Here is a 10313-nt window from a genome sequence, read left to right on the forward strand (position 1 = left end):
TGCATGGAATGAGGCTGCACCAGTGTGGGGGGGTGTTGGTGGGGGATGGCAGGTGAACATGCACCTGTATGGTGTGCATGAAGGTGACAATGCACACGTGCAGGTGTGAGGCGTTATGACTGCACAGCGAGTGTGCGGTGCTGGGAGGTAGGTGTTTCCTCATCCTTGGAAAAGAGGCAAAGAAGGCAGTGGGATGCTGTGGGTGCCCCCGCCCCCACCCTGGCACTGCCAAGCCGTCCTCAGGCAGCTGTGGCTGCAGCAGGCAGGTCCGGGGACCCGAGCCTCTGGGAGGTGGTCCCCCATTGAAGCCAGGTGACTCTGGGAGGGGTCCCCACTGCCCATTCCCAAGCTTAGATGGACGCAGCTCACCATCCTGGGCTCCTGTGGGGGTGACCCCCTGGCAGCTCCCCCTCCCCCACAGAGAGAGGAAAGGCCTGAGCTCAGGGAGGCTGGTGTCTGGGTTTCGAAGCTGGGATGGTGGAGACACAGCCCCAAACTTCCCCAGCACAGCCTCTGACAACCTGTCAGAGACAAAAGGTGGGCGGGTGGCCCTTGACTGATGATGGCAGCCAGACCTCTGGCCAAAGAGCAGTTGACACAAAGAAGGGCCAGCAGCTCTGGGTGGGGCATTCACCGTAAGACACGGTTAGAAAGCTTCTGAAGACACGCTTGCCCGGGTTTGAACTGGGAGGCCCAGGTGTGAGCCACAGGGCGAGGCCTCTGCTTGTCTCCATCAGGATGAGAGCTGAATGGCCGACCACGCAGACACGAGCCTTGTCCTAGTTTCCTGTCACTGCTGTAACAGAGGACCGCGTGGCAGCTGAAAAACACAACTTCGTTCTCTTACAGTTCCGGAGGTCAGAAGTCCGAAATGAGTCTTGCAGGGCTGAATTCAAGGTGTTGGCAGGCTTGTTCCTTCTAGAGGCTCTGGGACGACATCGACTCCCTTGCCTTTTCTAGCATCTGGAGGCCACCACATTCCTCGGCTGGCAGCCCCTTGTCCCATCTACAAAGCGCACGGCTCCGCCCCTGCGTCCACCTCAGGTCTCTCTGACTCCGACCCTCCTGCCTCCCTCTTATAAGGACCTTTGTGATGACATTGGGCCCACCAGCCACTCCAGGATCATCGCTCCATCAAGGTCCTTGACTGAATCACAGTCCTTTTCACCATGTGAAATAAGACAGCCATAGGCTCTGGGGATGAGGATGTGGATGCCTTTGGGGAGCCATTATTTTGCCTTCTCTAAATGTCCTTCATTCAAAGACACGTCTGTGAGCTCTCTGTGCAGGGGTTCACCTAAAGCCGCTCTGGGCCTCTAAGCAGAAACCCCTGCTTCACACTGGTGCGCAGATTGTGCGATGAACGGTCAACACTTAGTCATCTCGGAGGCTGATGGGCTTCCTGGGGCAGCCCCAGTCCTGCTCAGTCAACCAGGGAACACGCCTCTCAGAGGTCAGAGGTCAGCCTGGCTTACAGCCAAGGGCAGGTGAAGTGGGCAGGTGGGGAAGGGCCACAGAGGGGACAGTTAAGACATCCTCGCATCCGATCTTTCATTGGTGGATTATCCTTCCTTGCCTTTGCTCCCTCCATCTTCAGTATTTACCAGTAGCCTCTCCTTGCACAACGACAAGTTCCCAAAAACACGTTTGGAAGTCAAACAGCAGACACATCTCAGGGAACACACAGCGGATGTTTTATACCTAAGGAATGGCTTACTATGCACCAGGCCACCATTTTAAGCATTTTACATAGATTAATCATCCAATGATCACATCAACTCCAGGAGAAAAACTATTATCTCCATTTTGCAGATGAGGAAACTGAGGCACAGAGAGAATAAGTCACTTATCCTAAAAGCCCAGAAAACCAGTCTTTCTGTACAATTGGGGCTGACTCCTCTCGGGGGCACGCAAGGCTCTTCATGGTCCTCATTCCAGTGAGGGTAAATATCCGTGTGTGTTGTTGCAGAAACAAGGATGAGCTTGATGGTGGGTGTTTCTGTCAGACCGCTTGGTGGTGTATAAAATATAGGATTCAGGTACTGTGTTACTTTTCTAAAATAAAATTTTTTAAAAATCCGAATTCTGAAACATCAGGAGCCCAGGGGTATGGGATAGGGGGTGGTGGACCATAAGGTAGGGCAAAGCACGTCCCCTTTGAGAGACACCATGGACTCTTTGTAAGTCCTGATGAGCCCCATGGTCCAGCTCCAGGAGAGCGGGATGCGGGCAGTGGGGCCGCTCCCTGGGACCCCCGTGTGCAGAGCTCTCTGCCTTCCAGCACCTTCTCCTCACAGCAAGGTGTTGTTTTCCCCTGATCTTACAAAAGCCAAGCTTGGAAAGACCACGCAGATAAGTGGCAGATCTGGGGTGGCCTGGAGCCCACTTCTGGCTGATTCTCAAGTCGACCACCCTACCACGGCGACTTCTGCGACCTTCTCCCTCCGAGGATTCTCGTCAACGAAACGCCATCGAACGGCACAAAAGTCAAAGTGTGCAAAAAGGTTCCGAGAGGGCAAAGCAGGTCTTGCTCCCACCCGGGCCATCCCCAGACCTCGGCTCCCGTCCCCAGGGTACAGCTGCCATCACGTCGATTGAGAAGGGGGTTTGTCGGGAGGTAAGGAAACGGAGGAGTTTGACTACAACAGAGAAAAGAAAGAAGAAGTCGGTGACCTCAGGTTCTGTTGCTCACTCAAAATGACACTGGGTCAGATTGTCTCGAAACTCTGAACAAACAGCCTGCCAGGATTACGAACGATTTACACACATTCAGCGCACACCAAGTCGGTCTCGTTTCAAAATGCGTTTTCCGAAAATAACTTAGCCTGCACGTTTTACTCTAGCGAACTGCCTCTTTCTATTATCCCAATACTTTTAAAAACCACGTCAACCAGATGAAGATTTGGTGGTGTTCTTGAAATTATCTTGACCTCAATCTTCCAATTGTCAATTTTGCTATTTTTATCAGAATTCATTATTTTCATATTAATCCAATTAGCATCCTGTTTACCAATACCTCATTTTTTAATTTGCAGCTTCACTCTAAAAGCTCAGGGAAACTTTCACAACTTGATTTCTCCTCCCTCATTACTGCCAAGTAATTAGTCAAGGAGCGTCTCTGATCAAAAATTAAGAACCCAGAAGCAAGTTGGAGCATGCCTTACTCCGAAAGAAAAAAATTGACAGGAGACTCTTAATTACGAGGGTTTTGTCGGTAGTCATCGACTGACTGCGGGAAGCAGAGAATGTGAAAGTAAAAAGGAGATGAGAAGGGTTTGATCAGCGCATCCCGATCGCAGCTCCTGAAATACCTGGGAGTTCCTGCTCGGATTTGCATACTAAAGACTAGCGGCCCTGGGTCTGTAATGCTGGGAACTGACTCCGAATTTGCATTGCGCATAGTGCAAACGACTGACCGAGGAGCTCAGAGAGACTGGCAGCCTGGTGACCCGGGGGCAATTTGATTTGTTTAGTCCACCTCTCCCTCTGGTAGCCCCGAGGGCACCCATGGGGGGCTGCTGCGTGAGACCCCTCCCCGGGGCCGCCAGAGACTCTTCAAGCCACCACACCCCCACATCACTTCGCAGGAAGGCAGGACCCTCACTGGAACTCGGGCTGCCCTTCTCATCCCCACACTAGCTTGTGCCCCCAACAGCCCCAAGGAGCCAAGAAGTGCCCAAGGGCACAGGAACAGCCTCTGTCTGGCAGGTGGGTACCGCCCAGGCGAGCCCCACGAGGCCAGGAGGCTGCAAAAGAGAAACCCCTGAGTCCTGCTCCCGTGTTTCAGCCCAATGGAGAAAACGTAGCTCAGAAGTCACCTCTAACATTCCAGGAAATCGGGCGGGAGGGCTGGGGGTATCTTCCCTGCCCACTTTGAAGGACCCACTGCAACCCAGGCATCGCTGCCCCCAGGAGAAGCCACCTACCCAATTAGCCAGAGCCTCCCCCAAGTGCCAGCCCCCAGGGCCTGGCACTCAGAGCAGCAGGTGAACAATTAGAGGCCCCTGCCCCCTCCCCACAGGCACCCAGGGCCTCAGGGAGTGATTCGCCAGCTGGCGCTGGGCAGGGACACATCGGGACGGGTCCTTCCCCCAAGCAGCCACCCTGAGCAGGATCACAAAGGAGAGACGCCTGGGCTGCCCAGGTCACCCTGCCTGGCCCTGCCTGCTCGGGGCCCCTGCACCCTGGCTGTCGGGAGGGCAGGATGGGTGACGCCCAGGCGCTCGTACCTGCCTGTTGAAGAGGAATGGGCTGCACCAGCCTTTCCTGGGCACCTTGCGTCTGCCCTCGAGGGTTCTCAGGTGCATCCCCACGGGCCACTCAGAGGGAGCTCACGGGCATGGGCTCTACAACATAGGAGGCAGACGGGTGGGCCCACAACTCCCTCCGTAAGGATGAAGAGCCTGGGACTTGCCAAGGCTGTGGAGGAGCCAGGATCTGGACCACCAGCCCAGGGCCCTGCCTGCTGTGCGCTCTGCCCCGGTGTGCCGGGCGCGGGCAGCCAGACTGATGCCTGCCTCTGATCTTAGTCACATTGTCTGAACTTTCTGGCTTAGGTGCCCACCTCTAAGTGGGGGTAAACACCCAGAAGCACTGATCTGTAAGCAGGTACATCAGAGGCGGCACGTACGGATGTCTACTGTCATCGTAATAACTCATGCTTGCACCCAAAACACAGAGGGGAGAACAGAAGGGGCGGGGAGCTGGGAGCACCAGGACCGCGCTGCTCTTGCTGCGAAGCCCCCACGCCTGCACCCTCCCAGGTCTGTCCTGGGGCAACTCCGCTGCTTCCATCCTAGGGCTTGCTCTTTGGGGAATCTGATTCCATCTCTAAGGCCCACAGAGGGTCCCAGCCACTGACCCTCGAGTGCCCGGCCCTGGTGTCCACTCCGGGGCCCTGACACCTGCCTTTAGTGGCCTCATCTCTCTCTGTCCCCAGCAGAGCCCTTCCTGCTGCTTGGTGTCTCCTGATTGCTGTTCCCTCTCTGCCCTGCTCCCTCGCTCCCTCAGGGGTGCCTCCCCTGACCCCTGCAGCCCTGCAGCCCGGGCTGAAGTCCCCGCCCATAACTAAGCACCTCTACAGCACCGACAGCCCCTCCACTTGTCTGCTCTCTCTCCTGAACTCTGGGAGCTGTGGTGGCTCAAAAGGTCCCCAAGGAAAGGGATGCTGGAGTTTGGGAGCAGCCTGTCTTGCAGGATGCAGAGGCTGTGAACGTGGGGGCCAGGCACGATGGGGCTGGGAAGAGGCAGTGAGCTGAGCGAGGAATCTCCCCCCACCCTCAGCCGTGCTTGGAACAGGGCAAGGGTGTCTCCCGCTCCTCTTCCAGAAAAGAGGGATGTGGCTTAGACCAAGCTTCTCCACCTTTTGTGCCATGACTCTCTGAAAGCCTGGGGAAGGTCGTGGACCCCTTCTCAGAGGAATATCCCAAATGCATAAAGCAAAATACAAAAGATTACAAAGGAAACCAATTATATTGAATTATGGTTATTCTAGTGGGTTGAATGGCACCCCCCCCCCAAAAATGATATGTCCACCCAGAACCTCAGAACATGACCTTATTTGGAATTAGGGCCTTTGCAGATGTATAAGACAAAGATCTAAGGGTGAGATTATCCTGGATTAGAGCGGGCCCTAAACCCAATGACAAGCATCCTTATAAGAGACAGAAAAGGAGACGACACAGAGACACAGAGAGAAGTCCATGTGAACACGGAGGCAGAGATGGGGTGACGTGTCTACAAGCCAAGGAACACCAAGGATCGCCTGCAGCCACCAGAAGCTGGGAGAGAGGCACCGGAGGGACCCTCCCTCAGCACCTCCAAAGGGAACCACGGCGCCCACACCTTTGTCTGGGACTTCCAGCCTCCAGCCTGTGAGAGAGTAAGTTTCTGCTCTTTTAAGCGATGTAGTTTGTGGTCATTCATTACGGCAGGCCCAGGAAACTGACACAGTTATCGTAACAGTTTCAAAGCTACCTTGTGACAGAGTAACGCATCTGCTTCTTTATTTATGCACTAACTAGCCTCTTGTAGCAGGTCTGACAACTCATCGTTTCAACCTGGTGACAAGCACAATGAAATTCTGAAAGTTCTGCAGCAACTGTCATGCACAACGAAAATACCAGTGATTCCTATTGGGAAGAGAGTCAGGTACTGCTAAAACTGCCGCAGTTTGGTGCCCACCTTCATAACTGAAGGGAAATGCTGAAATAAGTACCCCTGAATTCCACACTTCTGGCTTAGGTGGTCTTGAAGAGCCCTTCCAGCCTGGACGTTCCTTGGTACTGGGGTGGGGGGCGGTCTGGGGACTGTGTCTGTATTTACGCCAGGCGATGGCAAGAGGACTGTCCAGCAGCTCTGGTCTGGCTTTACCATCTGCATCGGAGCGTCCACTCCTGCACTTTGCACCTGGGCAACCCTGGGCAAGTTGCATAACCTATTGAAAGCTCAGTCTCTCCATCTGTAAATGGGCATAATTATACCACCTACTTCAGTGGGCTGTTGTGAAGGCTATGGGAAAAATAAACGTATGAATTATTCAGCTAAGGCCCTGGCCTCTCCTTTTCATCTCTGTTTTAGCTGTGTCGTTTGCATGTGTTCAACATTATAAATCCATTCTTGGATGTGGGTGTGGCATACTCTATAAATAAGTACTAAACTGAGGCCTCCTTGCTACAGTACCCCTGACAGACACCATCAGCTCCGCCTGAGCCTCGGCACATTCCTGCCTCGCCACCAGCCATTCCATTCCCCCTGGGGAGACCTGCTGGCTACCAGGGAACTGCACTTCCCCCCGCCCTCCCCGTCATGGCTCCTGGTTCTGGACTCTGGAGCAGCACCTGGGACCAGCAGCCATCACTTTCGGGCCACTTAGTGGGTGCCAGGCACTGTTCTGAGCACTTTAGATATGGCATTTTGTTTACTGTTCTTCCAACTCTCTGGGTCAGGGACTCTCATTGCCCTTCTTTACAGATGGGTAAACTGAGGCTCAGAGTGGGTAAGTAGCTTGCTCGAGGTCCATGCCTAGTCAGCGGAGAAGAGGAGATTTGAACTCCAGCATTCTGACTTCCAATCTACCCCATTAATCACTGCTCTAGACTGCCTTTTCCACGGGGCGCCCTTCAGAGTTTGAAGACAGCCGCCCCGGGCTCCAGAGCCTTCACCAGGAGGACCACAAGATGGGGCTGAGCATCCTGTGGTCATCCCACAAGCACCCATAGCCAGGTCTCCCTGGAGCTCACCTCGGGCAGCCCTGACAGACTGATGAGGAGGTTACTTTTTCAGCTTCTGGTGCCCAATTGTTTATCTTATTTCTTAAATTACATGCATAGTCCATAAATTCATATGTTGCAAAATTTCAGACACTCTGCCCTTCCGTTCTCGATGTAATGCTTTTTCATCTTTTCATGAGTAAATCAAAAGATAGGTGGCTGGGCTCTTGGTAAATATCAAAGGGGCAATGCATTTTATTTCAGTTTACTCATTTTCCCCGAAAGCTAATTATTAGGGCTAAACAAAGAAACAGCAACAATGACAGCAAACAAAACAAAACAAAACAAAACCATTGCGCTAATGGCTCCCAAATGTTCAGCTATTTACTAAACAGACCACAGTGCATTTGGACCAACTGACCTCTGGTCAGAAGTTAACCCTGTTGCTGGTTGACAGTAGTCTACCTGTCACCCATCTATTTATGTAGACATGTGCATACTTTGTGCATATCTGCTGAGGGACCAGACAAAAATACAAGCTGAGTAAGGAGGTAATAATAGCTGCCCCCAGTCCAAAGGCTGAAAGGATTGTGGCAGCAAGGCAAGGAGAGCCAGGCGGGAAGAGAGCAGGAAAGAGTCTGACTTTGCCTCCTCGTTCCTCTACCTGAAACAGACCAGGGAGACAGGCCCCTGGCCAAGCAACTCCCAGCCACCTCTGGAACCTAGCTCCTTAGTAACCGACCGCATGGGTCCAGCTTAGTGGTCCCGCCCAGTTCTCCTGGCCCAGGGGAGGACCTGGGTCTCACGCAGCCTTGCCAGGGTGGGGGGCTAATGCCTCCGGATTGGTACAGCCCTCACGGGTGCAGAGCAAGTTGGCCGTGGCGGGGAGGAGCTCCTCAGCGACAAACGCTTCTCTCAACTTCCACCCGCATCTGCACCCCAAGACCCTCTCCCGGGATCACATTCCGAACCGTTCCTCGGAAGCTGGGGTGGGGAGGGGTTCGTGGAAGGAAGGGCCTCTGGGAACCCCAGTAAGGCTGCTCCAGGCCCCAGAGGCCGCCGCACGGCTGGGCAGGACCCCGCATCTCCTCCTCGGCTCAACTTGGGCCGGCTCCCTGTCCCCCACGCCACGTTCCAGTAGCCTGTCTGGCTCCAGGGTAGACCTCATGTCACCCACTCTCCCAGCTCGTGCACCGCCTCCCCTCTCCGTTTCGGGGCCGCAAGCTCGTGCGCCTGCTGCCCTGGACTCCGGCCCCGGCAGGCGGAACCCAGCCCCGCCTAGGCCCTCGTCGCGCCGGGCCCCCGAGCTGCCTACCTGGTGCCGTCGGAGCCCCGGGCATCGATGCCCGAGCCGGCCGGGCGCTGGCCCCAGCTTCGCCGCGTAACCCCTTCGTGGGCGCGCGGCAGGCGCGGGCCGGGAGGCGGCTGCGCCTGGGCGGCCGCGGGCCGGAAGGTAGGGCGGGCGGCGGGGCCCGAGGCGGGTTATATGGCCGCGGGGCGGGGAGGCGCCGCGGGGAAGGGGGCGGCCGCGGGCGTTAGCGCCTTCCGCAGCCCGCTGGGCGGGAAGGCAGCGCGGGCCGCTCAGGCGTGGCGGGAGGAGCGCGGGGCGGCTGGGCCAGGCCGGGACCAAGGTTGCCGCCCGGCGCTCCGCCCCCGCAGCTGGCCGCGTCCGAGTCGGGGTCGCCGGCGCGCTCCGCCCCGCTTCCTTCCCGCCGTCTTTTGGCGCGCGTCGCCCCTGCCGAGCCCCGGCGAGGCCGTCCTACTGTCGAGACAAGACTGCGACCTTCAGCCGACTCGGGGGCGCGGGCAAGGGCGCGCGGGAGCGGGGGTGGGGGTGGGGGTCGGAGATGCAGACTCCGCGTCCCGACGCCTTCCTTTCCCCCAGACGCCCCATCTTCCCCGTCACCCAGTCCTATGCCCTCCACCCCCACCGGCGCTGGGCCACTCCGCGCGCCGGGCGCTTGGAATCCGAAGGGCAGCAGAAGCGCCGCGTATGGTAGTGGCGCTGCCATCCTGGTCTGCAGTGTCCGCACTGGCTGTGGCCTACGGGGGACCGGGATAAGGGTCGCAGCCCCAGGACCGAGAGTGAGATGGAGCCGTTCGCGTCCAGGTGGCTCCAGCGGGACTCCTCGGCCGGCCCAGAAGGAGGAGCTGAGGTCACGGTCGCGCCCCGACCCCGCCCAGCATTGCGGATCGGCGGGGACCCTCCGGGCGCGATTCTTTCGGCCCCAGCCCGCTCTCTTCCAGAGCGGAGGTTGTGCCCGAAGGCCTCGAGGGAGAACTCGGGACACAAACACTCCCGGGTCGCAGCCCGCACCCTACTCCCTCCCCCAGCACCGCCTCCTGGCCCCGGGTGCTGGATTCTGTTCCGCGTTTTCGCAGGTACGCGCGGGTGTCTGCGGCGACACGTGTGTCGAGCACTAAAAATTGCTCTCCACGCACAGAGACCAGCCTGAGGCCGAGGCTTCCTTCGGGCCCGCGACACTTGCAGCTCCATGGGCCATCCCCCTACCCCCGTAGGGCAGGCGGGGTCTTCCAGGGCACCCACCCCATACGCAGGGCCTCGGCTGAAGAATCTGACACAGGATGAGTTTCGAGCGGCTCTTGGCGACGGGGACCTGTGGTGCGCTGCCCTCTCCTGCTCAGGGGACCCGTTATCTGCCTCCGAACCGATGCCCCCAGACTAGGGGGACCTTCGAGTCAGTGTCCCCACGGAACCGCGCGCGAACCGGCTGGTGCAGACCGGGTTCTCTGGCCGCACGGAATCCACACCTCACCCAGCGCGCCTGGCAGCCTTCTACACACCTTTATTGCTCACCTACTGTTTGCGAGGCGCGGGAGGTGGAGACACAGAGACGAATCACACACAGGATTTGATCTGCCCAGGGACAGAAAAGGCCGGCACTGCTGAGCAGTACGGGTGCACCCATCCCCTACCCCTTGGTTCTGGGAAGTTGGCGGGCGTCCTCAGGGAGCAGGCCTGGGGCTGGGCGCGCGGAGAAGCGAGGAGGACCCAGGCCTGGTCTCTGCTCTCAGAACTCAGGGTCCGGCGCGGGTGTCCGGGTCCGCGCGATCTCGTGGGCTGCAGAGGCGCTGGGGGGC

At 57.4% G+C, this 10313-nt stretch overlaps 1 protein-coding gene across 1 annotated transcript in view; it reads right to left on the bottom strand.

Moving 5' to 3' along the window:
- Positions 1-8635, bottom strand: part of TP73 (tumor protein p73) — a 67431-nt gene extending 58796 nt beyond the window's left edge. The window contains exon 1 of the mRNA XM_046661359.1: positions 8527-8635. Coding sequence (XP_046517315.1) covers positions 8527-8551 — 25 coding nt within the window. The 5' untranslated portion in view covers positions 8552-8635. The remainder of the gene's footprint in view (positions 1-8526) is intronic.
- Between the last annotated feature and the right edge of the window lie 1678 nt (positions 8636-10313).

The sequence above is a fragment of the Equus quagga genome, chromosome 5, assembly GCF_021613505.1.
Source record: "Equus quagga isolate Etosha38 chromosome 5, UCLA_HA_Equagga_1.0, whole genome shotgun sequence".
Lineage (NCBI taxonomy): Eukaryota > Metazoa > Chordata > Mammalia > Perissodactyla > Equidae > Equus > Equus quagga.